Genomic DNA, 16,848 nt, shown 5'->3' with positions numbered 1-16,848 from the left:
TTTAGATACTGGTGCTTTTGGTGCTTAGGCATGTGCAGGCAAGCAGTGACAATATGCATGGTTATAAGATGCATACTGATATTGGAGATGTTAACATGTGAAAATGTTCATCTTAGAATTGATGAAATATGGTATATATCCAACTGCCAAGTGTTATGATACAGTAGTATAGGGAAAGGAGAAACCATCAAAATAGAGTCAACAGGGAAAGCTTCAAGAGGAGATAAAGATTGAAGCTGGGTCTTAGAAGAAAGATCAGGAGCAGACAAGGCATCCCAGGCTGTGAGAGCAGCTTGTAAAAAATTATGAAATGTTCCCAGATTTAGGTCCTGAATTTGTCCTTATGAGAAGTTTAGATGATCTATTTTGAAATTTTGTTGTTGTTGTTTTCCTTTTATAATGTATTAAATTGGATTTTCTGCATGATTTATATATCCAGAGCAATTAAAGCTTATTGGGAAAGAAAAAGTGTCATTTTCCCCTCAAATTTCAGAATGCCATCCAGAATCATTTAAAAATTACATGTTACATAAATCAAATTCTTACTGAAGAGTTCTCTGTGTAGAATCAGTCCTGATAAGCATGCATTTGGACAAAGTAATTAACTTGAGGCATGTGCATTTTATTAATTCCACAAGTGTTTTTTGAATGCCTAGTTTATGCAAGCTAATGCGTGCAGCGGGGGGATTCAGGGATAAAGATGACATGTCCCTTGTAATTGCATTATAGAATCAGAATGTTGATGAAGAAACTGAAACTCCAGCCTCTCTTTCCAGTCTTACTCCCTGTATTAGTTTGCTAAGGCTTCCAGAGCACAGTACCACAGAAATTTGTTTTCTCAATTCTGGAGGCTAGAAGTCCAAGATCAAGGTGTCAGCAAGGGTCGGTTTCTTCTGAGGCATCTCTCCTTGGTTTGTAGATGGCCATCTTCTCCCTGTGTCTTCACATGGTCTTCCCTCTGTGTCTGTGTCCAGATTTCCTCTTATAAAAAGACATCACTCAGATGTCTACCCTATTTTAACTTAATTACTTCTTTAAAGACTGTATCTCTGAACAGTCATGTTCTAAGGTACTGGGGTTTATGGCTTTAACTCATGAATTTTGGGAGGATACAATTAAGCCCGTAGCACTCTCTGAAGTCCTCACATTGTTCAGTGTTCCCACACTGTACTGTTCAGTACACTCCTTGTGTGCCTTCGCAAACTTCTGCCTATGGTACTTTTTTTGTGTCTGTATAATTTCTTTACTTGAGACATGAAGAAGAGCAGTGAAGTAAGAGTTTACTCACGGGTAACACCTTCCTCATATGAGTTTATTACTTACTAAAATTCTTTGTTCAAATTCTTTTTCTTATGTACGTTAAACATACATTAAATGTTTATTGGATGGGTGGTTAGGTAGTCAGGTTAAGGTTTGAGAAAGAGCCAGGTCTAACTGTAATATAAGGTGTTATGTAGCGAGTACTATAAAAGTAGTGCAGATGAGGTAAATGCTGTGAAAGTATAGAGGCGGAGTCAGATTATACCTGTGACCAAAAATAATGTGACCAAAAACAGTAGGCAGGAAGAAGCAAGATGTGTTTAGGATTAGTATTACTCTTTGGTTGGAATATAGTGTATTTTAACAGATGACATGACATAAAGCTATAAAGGTAGTATATATATTAGTATAATGTTACTGCTGTAATAAGTTACTACAAACTGGTGTCTTAAAACAACATAAATTTATTATCTTACAGTTCTGGAGGTCAGAAGTAAAAAATGGGTCCAGGGCTATGTTCCTTTCTGGGGACTCTGAGGAAGAATCTGTTTTCTTGCCGTTTTTCAGCTTCTTTTAGAGGCTGCCCATATTCCTTGCCTCCTCTCCCACTTCTTCTGCCTTCAAAGCCAGCAATGACCAGTCGGGTCTTTCTCATGTTTTATCACTCTGACACACTGACTCTTCTGCTTCTGAAACAATTCTGCTTTTAAGGACCCTTATAGATATATATATTGGACACACCTAGATAATCCAGGATAATCTTTTTAAAGTCATCTGATTAGCAACTTTAATTCCACCTGCTACCTTAATTCTCCTTTGCCATGTATTATATTCCTTGGTTGAGAGAATTAGGACATGGACATCTTTGAGAGGCTGTCATTCTGCCTACTGTAGGTAGGGTATAGGAGCTTTAAATACAGCCATTGAAGATTTTGAAAAAGAAGAGCAAAGTAGGAAGACTCAAACTTCCTGATATGAAAACTTATTTTAAAACTACATTAATCAATGCAGTATAGCATTGGCGTAAGGATGGACTTGCAGGTGGTTGCAGACTCCCCTCCTCCCTGGGCCTCTGAATTATTCTAAACAGATACACCAGTACACTCTATGATTTTAACAATTTTTTAGATGTTTTAGCTGGTATCTTTTTGCCTGCTTGTGTGGTGGCCACTTCTTCCCCTGATCTACCAGAAGCAAAACAGTTTATGTGTTCTGTTTCTCTCAGGAGGCACCTGTCATCCTGTGGATTTCAGTTTCCTTGCATACTCAGTCTTGCATGCTCAGCTATCTGGTAAACTCAAGAAACATAATTTTATAGATCAGTCGGTCTTTTCTCATTGTTATGATATGAGAAATATTCTCTTCTTTTTTTCTATATCCTAAGCAGAGTGGAAATAATGTGGTGCTTGGCCTGTAATAGATTCGGCACCCAGTTAAAATTCGTTTTAAGTGGGTTGAATTTATTGAATAGTTAGGAACCAGTAGTGTGCTAAGTACTTACTGCATCACCTCATTTAATTCACACACCTATCTGTAAGATGTAGGTACTATTATTGTTATTCCCATTTTTTAAAAGATGTAGAACTGAAGCTTAGTGGAGAAGAGGAACTAGAGGCACAACAATAAATATATTTTTGTTGATTTTACCTAAATCACCTTCCTCCTTCCCTCCCTACCAAATAAAATTCTTAAATTTTCCGCTTCTCCAAGGAAGGGAGATACATCCTTGGGATTGCAAGTTCTCATTTCCTCATTGATGGGAAAAAGAGGCACAGGATATAAGAGAGAAGCTTGAAGGGCTCTGGTTGGGCTTGTGATTAAAAGAGAGAAGACACTTTTGAGTCTGAAGGCTTTAGGTTGTCATCACAAGCTTCTAGGTTTTATAACAGGTGAATGACCAAATGACTGTCATGCCTTTGTTGCCATTTTCCATTTTTCCCTTTTATTCTCTTACCTCTAATGTGAAATAGTTAATAGCTTTCAGTTTTTTTTTTCACCAAATAGTAGAATTTTAAGTACTTTTCATTGTTATTAATTTATTTATTAACCTGCTATGTGAGAATTCCTTTAGGTAGCTCTCATGCTAGGGAACTTAAGTATAATTACTTGTGCCACTTACATTTGTCTTAACAAATTTCTTTATAAGCTACAGTCAACAAAAGGTAAACCAACAAAGTGTTTTTTAATTTAAAAAAAATTATTTGATTTTTGTTCACTTTCAGAGAAGAAACTGTGAGTCTGATCAGTAAGCTCAAATAAAACAAATGCTATTAATTCATCTCTTCAGCTGTTTTCTGAAATTCATTTTCTAAGATGTACCATTTGTAACTCACCACAGTAATCATTCTATGTTTTCTCACACACTGGTTGATAGATGCAAGTTAAGTTTCATGCATTGCCTGTCTTTGCTGGAATTTCAACACCTTTTCAAGTATTCCACAGGTATAATATAAACTGGGTGATAGACCCCTGATCGTTATTGTATTCATGAACAGTATTAATAGACAATGCTAAAGGTTAAGGAATAGGAACATGGAGACAAAGAGGAGGACTGTTTATATAGGGGAGGATATTTTATACTGCTCTGGCTTGATGTAACAGTCATATGTATGTTTCCTCCTCCCTAGTTATCAGGGAGTATGAAGAATAGAGAAAGCATCCAGGAACCTAGATTTGATTATTACAACCATGAAGTTCCTGATACTGACCTCAGTGATTGTGAATTCCCACATGTCATTGAAATTTATGACTTCCCCCAAGAATTTCGTACTGAAGACCTGCTACGGGTTTTCTGCAATTATCAGTAAGTATTTGCAAACTATTGGAGATGTTAGGGAAGGTGGGATGAAGTTTTCTTAAAACGTTGTCTGAAAAATCATCTCTTGTTTTCCTATTCCCTGTCATGTTGACATCATGTTTGTTTACTGTCTTTTCTAAGCCCATTAGAAATCTCCTGTATCAAACAACTTTTCTTCTAAGTTCCTTAAAAATGCCAAATAGTCTTTCTAGACCCCATTTTAGCATTTAATAAGAATATCATCAGTAATGACTTATTCGTGGCGCATTTAGTCCATTTATATTTATTGTAATTATCGATATATCTGGATGTATGCCTGCCATCTTTTTTTGTGTGTTTACTTGTTCTATTTTTTTCTCTTCTTTCTTGCCTTCTTTTGGATTGATGAGGTATTTTTTCTCATTCCATATTTTTGGGAAATGATACAGTTTCTATTATTCGATGGTTACTTTAGAAATTACAAAATGCACGCTTAACTTATCAGTAGCTAAAGTTAATATTTTTACAGTCTTTACAATCTTAAGGATTTTTATTTCCATTCCCCAGTTCCATTCCAGTGTCTCCCAGACCCTCAACTAATATATGCGATTGTGATTTTAGTGTTTTCTTTTTTCTTTTTAAACTCCATTTGATGTTATTATTGTTTTATATATTCAGCATTCAGATTTATCCACTTTCTGTATTCTTCATTTATACCTCCTTGCATCTCATATCTTTCATCTGAAATCTTTTTGCATGGAACATATTCTTTAGTATTTAATTTAGTAACAATCTGCTGATAACACACTTGATTGGGTTTTGTTGGTGTTGTTTCTTAATGGCTTTATTTCAGCTTCATTCTTGAAAGACATTTTTGCTGAGTATAGAATTCTAGGTTGGCAGTTATTTTTCTCTCAGAAACTTGAAGATTTTATTCTGCTTTCTCCTTTCTTTATATAGAATGAGAATAAGCCAGTTGAAAGCCTACTGTTGCTTCTGAATGTAATCTGTCTTTTCTCTTTGGATGCTCTTAAGCTTCTCTGTCTTTGATATTGTGCATTTTCAGTATGATGTGGCTTTGTTGTTTCTTTTCTCTTTTTTTTTTATTCTTGAGATTATTTGGGATTCCTAAATCAGTGAATAAGTATTTTTCATTGGTTTTGGAGAACACTGGACATTACTTCAAATATTAGCTCAGTACCAGTCTCTCTTTCACATTCTCTAAGATGTCAGTTAAATATGTATTAGACCTTCTCACCTAATCCTCATATTGCCTTTCAGATTTTTCATTTCTTTGTCTCTGTTACATTCTGAGTAATTTCTTTAGTTCTATGTCCAAGTTCACTATTTTTTCTCTCAACTGTGTTTAATTTGTTGTTAAATCTGTTCATTGAATTTTTAAATTCCATTTTTTGTGTCTCATTTTTCGAAGTTCTCTATTTTTCAAATCTGCATGGCCATTTTTTAGTGTGCTTTTTTTTCTCCAAGTATTTTCAAGATTTTAAGTCTCTTTAAGTAGATTAAATACAGACCTTCTGTAGTCTGTTTGGTAATTCCTTTACCTGAAGTCGTTTTAATTCTGTTTCTGTACAGATTCTCACTCATAGTGCCTTACTTTTTTTTTTGAAGTTTAGTTTTTCTGTGTGTGTGGTTTTTTGTTTATTTGTTTGTTTGTTTTTAACTGTAAAAAAAAAAAAAAAGCTGACCATTTCTTTGGAATTTTAATTATGGGAATTGAGGCTTACAATAAAAGAGGATTTCTCCTGAGAGGATATATTTTCTTCTGCCAAGCACCAAGGGCCCTAATAAGTCCAAAAGGCACTGTAAGGTAAATATATTGATTTGGGGTTATTCTGACTACCGAGATAGAAATATTCAAGTGGAGAATGATTAAAAAATGAATGTTCTCTGTCTTAACCAACTTATTTTAACAATACATATAAATGTCCATTTACTTGCCAGGCTTTGATGTGATGCTAAGGCCTTTTTTTTTTTTAAGTTACTAGTCTACTGATTGAAGAGTTCTTATATGTCACCTTGATAACACCTATGACTTGCAGCAAGATCTTTTATGTACCTTTAGAATCAGTCTGAGTGTAAATTCCTTATAGGTTAACTTGTTTTCTCTCTTTTTTAAAGCTCTTTTTCACACTTACATTTCTTTCTTTTATTTTATTTAATTAAATTATGTAGTGAAAATATAAACTAAAACTGATATAAGTGGGTTTGAGAATAATTGCACTACCTCTTGTTATGTATGAATATAGTTTATATGTATATTGGGACGATAAAAGAGTCAGAAGTATATGACTGTATCTTTAGCTTATAAGAAAAAATAAGCTTTGAGAATAAAGAAATAATCTAGAAAGAAAGTTAAGAAAAAGAGTTTTAGGGTCTGGAAGAAAATAATACCAAGAAGGGATTATACTTCAATGCTCCAGTCCTGATATTAACAATGAACCAGGTCTGTTGTCTGATATTACAGATTTAAATCTAAAATTCAATTCATGTTTATCTTGAATTAGGTTTAGCTCCCAAATTTTTCTTATGGGTCAGATAGTAAATATTTTAGTCAACTCTGCCATCATTGCACAAAAGCAGCTATAGACAATACATAATCAGATGAGCATGGCTATATTCATTGAAACTTTATGTACAAAAATAAGCACTCTATTTTTCTGTAAAGTTCTAGAACAGATAAAACTAGTTAGCAGCCAGGTATTTTATTTTGTTGTGTGGTGGGTATACACTTAGAGTTATGTTAAGTTATCAGGGCCTGTTCCAGATAAAATGCATAACAGATTTTAAAAAGCAGCTAACGAGATTAAACCCCAAATTAGAACTACCTTGGATTGTCACTAATAATGATTATTTTTAAAACCAAGGGTCAGTTTTGTTGATGTCTGGAATTTACTGAAGGTTAACTAATTTTTAAGAATTATTAACTTCCCTTTACTTTGTTTCTTCCTAATCTTACCTGCAAGACCATTTTTCTATCTCTGAAAACATTTTCAAGAGAGGAGAAACATTTTAAAGGATTATGAAATTCCAAAGTCTAAAAGGCCCTCCAGAGCCCATCTAAGATTTTTTCTATCTTTTATCAACTATCTTATATAGACTTCTACAGTTGAACTTTTTCAGTCTCCAACCCCTGTGGTTACTTTATGCCATGATCAAACTTACCCTTACATTCAGGAAATTCTCTTACTAACCTTCAATGCCTCTTTATTCCTTTTTCCCTCAAAGGAAATTTTTTCTTGACTAGTTCTTAAAGAGAGAAATATTTTAGTGGTTGTCTGTTTTCTTTATGGTGCTTTATGAAAAAAGAGAACAGGTCATGGTGCAAACGCCTATAGTAACTAACACCTGTGAGTCAAATACCAGAGTCAACTTCTTCATCAATATTAATCATCTTCCTGATGAATGCTGCTATTAATAATAAAAAATAGTGGCCCCATTCATTTATTAAATGTCCACTAAGTGCTCAACACCATGCTCTTTGCCTTGTCATGGATGATCTCATTTCTATTTTCACAAGTCTGTTAGGAAGGAACTATGCCCATTTCTACAGATGAGCAGACCTAGCTTAAAGAGGGGTTAAAAATCTACCCATAGTCGCAAAGTGGCAGAACCTGAGTCCATTTATATCTGACCCACAAACCCCATCCTCTTTCCACAGAACTATACTGAGTCCATGAGCGGTTTTAAACTCCTAGCTGAAAAAATAATAACTGTCATGCTATCATCCTGATAGCCCTTATGCTCTCTATATAGCTCTGCTCTAAAATAAAGGGTTGTTTTTTTTTAAATACTTAATTTTTTTTATTCCTTCTAATCTGATCTGATATTTCTCTCATCTTAATTTCCTTTATTCTGAATTTTTCTGACTTGGCCATAATTCTTGCCCATATTCTCTTGTTTACTTCTCTTCTACAACTGGAAAGAGTAAGTCAGCCTTTCTGATTATAGTTGTCCTTTGTCTTCCTTTTATTATTATTGTTATTGTTGTTGTTGTTGTTATTATTATTATTATTATTATTACTGCTTTGAATGAGTTGTCTCTCTCTCCCTCTCCACATGTCTCTATCCTTGAGCATTAAGTAGGTGACCTTCCTTGTCTACCTCCTCCTCTAATATTCTTCTGTCCTCCTTTGCTTCCTCTTTCCACATCTTCTTGTTCCATTCCCCCAAGAAAATCTCCTGTAAATAGTGCGATAAATATTTACTTCCCCAGGGAAAATGTGAAGATTAATTAGTTGATGCATATAAAATGGCTAGGAACGTAAAATACTCCCAGGTAGTTCTTTATGATGGTATTATTGCTTTTAAAATTCAGTGGCTTCTTCTGTCCTCCAAGTCATTTTGTGTGTCATTATCCCCATTCCACCTGTGCACTCATTGAGTATTCCTAGCTCATCATGAAATGCTTTATGAGACTCTATTTGAAACAGACTTCATAAAAGTAAATTTTACTTAATAAAATTGTCTTCTTTTTGCAGAAAGAAAGGATTTGATATTAAATGGGTGGATGATACACATGCCCTAGGAGTATTCTCCAGTCCAATTACAGGTATTCACCTAGTGGATTCATTGTTCTTATTGTCCATTTTTTCCTGCTACTTATCTTTATTTCCCTTTTATTCCAGTCACCTGGCATTCAGCCAATATAGATAATTGGAAGTTACATGTTTTTGAGGCATGTCACTTTGGTACCCACATACTCCCCCTCTCCCTTTTTACCCTAATCCAGTGGTATTTGGAGAGATAGCTCCTTCCAAGGTTAATTGCCTCATAATTGTCAGTTATGATTGTGCATAAACAGATTATAGATAGAGACTTAAGAGACCAGTGTGACTAAATCTTAAAATATTTGTGATTCCACTCCCCCTCTACCCAGACAAATGAATTTGAAGTGAGAATTGTAACACTTTCTGAATACATGATTTGACCTTTTCACTTATATCATTGGCCTCATGACAGATCTGATGCAGAGGCATTCAGAGAAATTAGAGATGTTGATTCTTGTCTGAATCACCTAAAATAGGGGTCTGCAAACTTATTCTGTAAAGGGCCAGATAGTAAATATTTTAGGGTATAAGGTTTCTGTCACATTTTAACTCTGCTGTTGTGGCAACATAATAATAAATGAACGAGCTTGGCTCTGCTTCAGTAAAATTTACAAAAACAGGTGGTTGACTGGGTTTGGTCACAAAGCCATAGTTTGCTGATCCCTGATCTAAAATAATCACTGCCAAGTTGTTCCTTACGGATTTTCTAGAGCTTACCATTTCTTTTGCTTACCATGAAAAATAAAGCATAACATCTAGGAAATACTTCCTAAGAACTAGCCTTAAGTTTTTTTTTTGCATCACTCTTCTACATGTCTTCTACTTCTTTATATTTATTCTTCTTTACAGCTCGTGATGCTCTGGGTAGTAAACATACCATGGTGAAGATCCGGCCCTTGTCACAGGCCACAAGAGCAGCCAAGGCCAAAGCTAGAGCTTATGCTGGTAAGCCTGTAGTCTCAGGAGCTTTTTCTTGTTGATAGTGGTGTTTTTTTCCAGCTCTTGTATAGCATCCAGAGTTCTAAAGAAATACCACTTTTTAGTGTTAAAGGAAAAAAATTTTTAAGGAAGAAAAGAAAAGAGAAAAGGGCTATGTTGGAAAAATTGCATCTGAGCAGCCACTTGGATAGAGTGGGAGATACTAACTGCAAGCAATGCAGCAGCCATTTTCTGATGACATCCTTATCTAGTCTACCTCTGTGTTTAGCTGTTTGATAGAGTCTCTGTAAGAAATTGTGTTAATACAGATAATGAAGGCAGGGTTGTTTGTGCTTTGCCATGTTAATTTCCTCTGATCTTCATCTATCAGGCTTGTGTTCATTACTGCTGATGCAGCCCTTGTTAGTCTATTTTGTATGTTAATTATGGAGTTAAATCACTTGGAGCTAGAGTGCTTTCTCTTCCTTACTCCCTCCTACTCCCTCCCTTTCTCCCATTCAGAGTTCCTCCAGCCAGCAAAGGAGCGTCCTGAGACTTCAGCAGCCCTAGCCAGAAGGTTAGTCATCAGTGCCCTTGGGGTTCGAAGTAAGCAGAGCAAAATGGAACGGGAAGCAGAGCTCAAGAAACTGCAAGAAGCCCGAGGTAAGTTGAAGTGGTGGCATTCTTCTCTAGGGTCTTAAGAGATCACTATAAGGCATGTATTTAAAAAAAAAAATGAAGCCCATTCCATTTTGTTATTTCCATTTCCTAGAAGCTTTCCAAGTGTATTGAAATTGTTTTCATGCCTTATATTTAGGAAGTAGGCATTTCAGGATTTGTCTGCCTGTTTCACACACAAGGCATCCTAATCCGTGCTCCTGCTGTTGTTTTCCAAGAGACAGGTTCTGTCTTTGTGGCTCATCTATGGCTTTTTCTATAGTTCTTGCTCTGACTCTCAGAAAAATTTTCCTGTGAAGGCATAATAGTCTCCCAGGTGGAAGACATTATTTGCTGTGGTTTTACTGGGCCATGATGGCCATGATATTATCAAATGGTTTAGATCTTAGGTAGAAGACAGATTAAGGAAAAGCCAGCAAGTGACATTGATGATAATAACTGTAGGAGGGATTTTTTTCTCTAAAGACAGTCCTAAGTGGTTCCATTAGAGCACATCTAGATTAACCTAATCTTCTGATTATTTTCCAGTACTCAAGAGTTCTTAGAAAATCTTTTATCCAGGGTTTTTCTTTCCCTGTAGTTTGGAGTTGAGGTTAAATGTCTCTCTTCCCTTTATAGATTGAGTAGTATGTAAAGACCTGGGACTCCGGTTTTGCGCTTAAGTACTTTTTATCAACCTTCAGGCTTTAGACAGTCTCATTGCCTTAGCCCATGATCTGTGGAATCTCTGAAGGCAATTTATTCTGAAAATTCCACTAACCGAAAAGTAACTTCATTTTTCCATTAAACGAATTGAAGTTTCAAACACCTTGTTTATTGCTGGTCTAACAAGGCCATTAATACTTCCTGTCCACTTTGCTTTGGTGATAGCTGGCAGCTTACGGACTCTCAGCTGCATTGGCCAGATAACCAGTGACAGAGTGTGTCAATGGCAGGTGCTAGAGTTTCAGAGTTGAACCCAGCTAATTCTTGAAACCTTAATGATTGTAATGAGGTAGTTTTGATTTTTCCTAAGCATTGTTGACTCAAAGGCCTTTTATAGACTGTAGAAACAGGGGAGGATTCCTCTGATTTTTAAAGATGGCTCTAACAGCACTAAAGTAGACTAAAGGAAAATGTACAATGTCCTTAACCCTGTATTAATTGGTTATCTCTGAGGAAAATGATTTCTCTGTAATAACTGCAGTTATCTCAAAAGATCAGTAGAAGGTAGTAACAGTGGTATCTATAAAAGGAGATGTGGTTCTTTTTGCAGTGCAGCATGCAGCTCCACTTGAAGTACTTGTTTTAAATGCCCAGGTATACAAAGGACATTTCAGTGATACAATTAAAAATGAGACTGTTGGCTAAGTGGGTACCCTGTTACTTTTTAAAAGAAGGCCTGTATGTTGTGAATGGGGACCCATTATGATAAGTTCCTCCTAGCCATTGGTGCTGAGGCTGTACAGATTATAGAGAACTCTTCCTTCTTTATGCTTCAGAGTTCTCCCATTCTTCTTATCTGAGAAAATGTGTATGGAAAATTCCTGATATATCTCTTTCTGGTTTTATGCATTGAGCACATACTCTTACAATTGCCTGCATGGATCCTAAGACTTCTCACATAAAGATTTTTTTCTGTGGAAATTGAAAGTACTGTTTAGGTGTTAAACAGACCAGATATTTTTGTTCCAGATCTTCTTCCACTGTAGAGGAAGGGATCAGTACAACATAGGAAATAACATCATAGACTCTGGAATCAGACTGCCTCAGTCTTCATTTAAACTCTGCCATTGACTGGCTATGTCACCTTGGGCAAGTTACCTACTCTCTGGAGGCCTCTGTTTCCTCATCCATAAAATGGAAATCAAGCGAGATAATTCACAAAGATACTTAGTCATCTTTAAAACCCATAGGAATGCTTTCTCTCCAGTTTCTATAGGCCTGTCATAAGTATGTGATAAATGTTAGCTGCTGCTATTTTTAGTAATAGCAGCAATATTATTATATGGTGAGTCCAGCACAGATTCCAGTGCATATTTTTATTTGATTCTCTATCAAGCTACATTTGGCATTCACTGAGTACCTGCCGTGTGCAAAGCACTGTGCTCCCTAATTAGGAGAATTAGAGAAATGGCAAAATTTTGTTCCTGTCCTTAAGACTGGCAATCTAGTCAGGATATCTGCCTTCAGTAAGAAAGAAAATGTGAACCTGATAATTTAAGCAGTTGTTTCTTCCCTCCAATTCTGAAGATTTTATGATTAAAAGCCATGAAAAAGTTTTTGTGATTAAAAGGATTGGAAGGAAATTCCTGGCAATATAACATATTATGATAACTCTGTCATGAGGATGGTGTTATCTTCAGTTTAGAGCTGGCCCAGAAAAGTTAAGTAACTGACTTAAGATCACCCAGGTGGTAAATTAGGAGGAGGCACTTGAATCTAGGCCTCTTTAATTAAAACCCATGCTTCTTCTACAATTCTGTAATCCCTTTTGAAGGACTTTTGGGGTAATATTTTTTTCACAGAAAAAAATACATAAAAATTTATAAGGTCTTCAGAAAATGAAATATGACAAACTTCTTTTTAGTTATCTGTTCCAACAGTTAGAGCTTTCACTATCAGAAAATTCTTACTTAGGTCTAACTGAAGCCTGTATAATATTTAAAACAGTTTCCTCTTCTCTTTTATTTAATAGAAATAGAGAACATCTGTTCTGACAGCCTTTAACTATAAAGATCAAGGGCAGAGCATTTAGGAAAGAGGGAATCTGGGCTGTAATGAAGTTTTTGTCATTAACTAGCTGTGTGGCTGTGGGCAAGTCTCTCATACCTCTCTGTGCCCCAGTTTCCAACAAAGTGAGTGCCTGACTTACCTAACCATAGAGAATTTTTTGAGCAACATAAATTAACATGTATAAAAATGTTTAGAAAAGTGCTTTTACATATTTAGAGTGCTATTATTTATGTAACTCTTGGGAAATTAGAATTCATTACAGTAATATAAGCCATTAATGACAAATGTGTACTGATTACTGTTGCTCCCCATTCATTATCCATGACAGACGGTACTATTCAGTCATGACACTCTTTCATGGTGAGTTTTGACTTGACCATTGCCAGCTGATCAGAATTAGCACAGAAATTGAAATCTGTGTGCCAGCCTGATATAGGTAGTTTTATTAATAAAACTATATAATAATCTCCTAGCCTTTCTTTAAGAGTCCTGCTGTCCAGCACAGTGTCTAGTTCATAAAAAGATACTCAAGTGTACATATTCATTGACTGAATATGTGAATGACATTAATTTTTCTTCACAAATCTAATTTTATTCATGATTCTACTCTGAATTCTTTCAAGTCCTTCCGTGATTTCCTTTATAAAACACAAGAGTTGAACACTGTATATGGAACCCTTCTGATGGGTGAATTTGGGATTTATGATTTTGAGGTTTAAATACTTTCTTGCCAAGTTCCACCCTACTTTGGTCTTCTTACCCTTTTATTGAGAAGTCTTTGTCTTAGTCCTTAAAAAGGAAATTCAAAATGTAAAGTTACTCTGGGAGGAATCGAGAAAAAGGAAGTACCCAAATCGTTGTAAGCAAGTCATATTGTATATATCTGGAGGATAAGAGCTTCAAGTCTTTGAATGTGAGGAACAGATCTTTTAGTCTAACAGAATACATGACAGATCAGAACTGTACTAACAGTGGGAAATGAAAGCATAGATCATCCTTGAGTACTTTGTATTTGACTTAATCACATGTTTTAAACCAAGGATTTATATTAAATGATAAAACTACATTTTAAAGACCAGACTCAGGAATACATGTAAAATTTCCCTATGTTCTACTTACCAAAAGACTTGATTCCCACCTAAAGTTGGAGATAGCCATTATTCTCAGAATAAGCTACCCTCTCATTTTCAAAGCCTGCCATAATTTTATTTCATAACTTCATTCCATTTTACTCTTGGGAATAGGTGATTAATTGCCTGGTTCTAAAAGGCCATCTTTGGGGTCACAGGCCTGAGAGACAGAGTAAGTAAACAGTCATTTGATCCCCAGTTTGATTAATGAAATTGCTAAGATCTTTAAAGTAAAATCATCTCTATAGGATACTTAGTCAACTGTAATAAAAATGTAATCACAGTTGCTGTCTTCTGAAATCCTTATTAGGAATTCCCTGCCTTCGAGGACAGTGCTGCCCTGATGACTCATAATCCAGGTCTTATGGCATTTTCCTGGCGTCTTTTCTCCCCCAATGAGTATTTACCCATATTTTGGGTGTCACCTGCTTTTTAATAAACTTATGTCCTTGACCTAGATCAGAGATGAAGATGTTAACCCTGGGACTGACTGACCAGTTCACCAATTACTGCTAAGTAAATAGCACGTTATACTTAATATATTGATAACCAACTCTCCATAGTTAATGCTCCCTCAATACTTATGTGATCCAGACTCCATTTTCCCAGTATATTAATGATTATATACATACTTGGTAAACCTGAAATCTAAAACTTGCTAAAATTAAGAGGTTATTTATATTGCCTCTTCTTGATCTACAAGGTCTGTCAATCTATAAAAGAAGGCAATTAGATTAGTTTGACCAGACTTGTACATCAAGTCTTCATGTTGATTATTACTCTGTAGGCGGCTACAAGTGGACTTTGTGATGATTTTTCTTTGTTATTTTCTTAGGTGTAGAAGTAAATTTTGAAGGTTTTAATTTACATCCCCTTTTCTTTATTTTTTTAAAGATGACACCAAACTGGCCTCTTTCTATCTTCAACACTTTTCATTCCCTTAGTGAGAACTCAACTCATTTAATATAATCATTTCTGCCAATTTATTTATTATACTGAGAAATGAAAGTCTTCAGGGTCAGCTTATGTGAGTGCTTTAGGTTAATCATTTCATATTGATTCTTCTGTTCTTCTTTAGTTCCTTGCCCTTATGGCTGCTGTTGGGCTTTCTCTTTACTTAGTTTACTTTTTTTAATTGGTGGAAGTAAAGTTAATCAGAGCCTTTTTAAAATACAGTCCATCAGTTATTATCTACTTTCTCTTCTCTTTAATGAAGGGACAACATAGTTTATTCTTTATCTTTCTGATGATACATTTTTTTCCTTTTCTGTGTACATATTTTTAGATCTTCTTTTCAGATGTCAGGATAGTGGAGAGTATGCTGGTTTAAGAATTGAAGATCTGGGTTCCAGCTTCAGGTTTTCACTGATTGTGTACTCTTAGGCAAAGGTACTTAACCCCCTCCAAGCTTCCATTTCTTTTTTAAAATGAAGAAAATTTTATTTTTTAGTTCTCATCTTAACCTAAATTCCTGTATTCTATTCATGTTCTGTATTTCTAAATTTAAGCTTCACATTTTCACTATTTCTTTGTGCTTCTCAGTTTGTCTCCCTACTCTTGCTGGTTTTATCATGGTTTATCACCAGAATTTCCTCTTATATTTATGTATATTTGGTAACAGATCTACAGTCTTCTATTAGAAAGTATTAGGTAGGAAATGTCTCAGAATTCTAAACTATTTCAGTTTTAGAATGATAATATGTTTATCTTAATACATGTTTCATACACCAAAACTGAACACATTAACCTTAATATTTCTGTAGCAGAGTGTATGACTGACTATTCACACTAAATGGACTATATAAGACTATAAGCAGCCTCATGTCCTTTCAGGTTATATTTACCACCAAATGAGTTTTCACCTCAGACTTTTTAAAAAACGAAATTTTATTTTCAGAGCTACTTTGGCTTTGAAATGATGGATTGGGGGCCAGTCATTCCTGTTTTTCTACCGCTCCTAGATTTCTCTTATCACTTCCACTTTGCCTTTCTGATACAAGTTTCTGAGCTTACTGAAAATATTGAGTTCTAATAACTGAGTTTTCTGATTTATTCACTTTTTCTTGGAATCCAGAGCCAGTTTTTGGTTGCTTTCATCCAAGGTTGCCTTTGCCTTTTGATCTCCTCCTATTTCCCTGTTTGTAAGAATCAGAATCACAGTCGGCCTTCCTAAGAAATTCCGGAATCCTTTAGACAAGCCTCTTATCCTTAGTGCTGACTCTCTGGAGAATCCCACCCCAATTCAAGCCCACCTTAAAACTGAGTCACAGGACACTAAATTAACTAGCCTTCAGTTTGGAATTTGCTGACCCCCATTTTTGGCCTCTTGTAACTTTGCTGCTATATTCAGATAATGCCACAAGATGGTGCCCAAATAGCAGCAGATTTCTCTTTCTCACATTTCCAAGTGCCAGTCAGCTTCCTGATCAAGTTCTTTGCCCTTAAAGTTGAGTCAAATATAATACAGGGATTTTGTAAGGGATTTTACTGATTTGGAAAGATATGTCAAAATAGCAAGTATTAACTCTAAACTCACCTTGATTTCTATAATCCCCCTGGTTCATGACTTGAAAAATCTCTTGCAGACATTATCTGAAATAATTGTCCTTGGAAGGAAGCACTTGGGTTAATCACCTGCATTTTGTGGTGTCCAGATCAATGACTGACTGGCCATGAAATTAGAACTGGTATTGTGGCACCTAGTAAAGTGCTTGGGTCACCAAACCATGTATGGTCTGTATTGTATCAGAAGTGTTACATGGAAACCAGGCTTCTGGGTTAAAATCTGAAGATGGATTGTCCA

At 35.5% G+C, this 16,848-nt stretch overlaps 1 protein-coding gene across 10 annotated transcripts in view; it reads left to right on the top strand.

Annotated features, from left to right (window-relative positions):
* Positions 1-16,848, top strand: part of R3HCC1L (R3H domain and coiled-coil containing 1 like) — an 80,044-nt gene that overhangs the window by 61,738 nt on the left and 1,458 nt on the right. For 9 of the 10 annotated variants that reach the window (XM_032491136.1, XM_014559644.2, XM_006185081.3 and 6 more), the window contains 4 exons: positions 3,888-4,063; positions 8,536-8,606; positions 9,454-9,549; positions 10,045-10,185. In XM_032491136.1, coding sequence (XP_032347027.1) covers positions 3,888-4,063; positions 8,536-8,606; positions 9,454-9,549; positions 10,045-10,185 — 484 coding nt within the window. Of the gene's footprint in view, positions 1-3,887; positions 4,064-4,446; positions 4,700-8,535; positions 8,607-9,453; positions 9,550-10,044; positions 10,186-16,848 lie in introns of those variants that run through there. The other variant, XM_032491140.1, reaches the window with a different exon arrangement.

The sequence above is a fragment of the Camelus ferus genome, chromosome 11 (assembly GCF_009834535.1).
Source record: "Camelus ferus isolate YT-003-E chromosome 11, BCGSAC_Cfer_1.0, whole genome shotgun sequence".
NCBI lineage: Eukaryota > Metazoa > Chordata > Mammalia > Artiodactyla > Camelidae > Camelus > Camelus ferus.
This window is presented reverse-complemented; position numbering and strand designations above follow the sequence as displayed.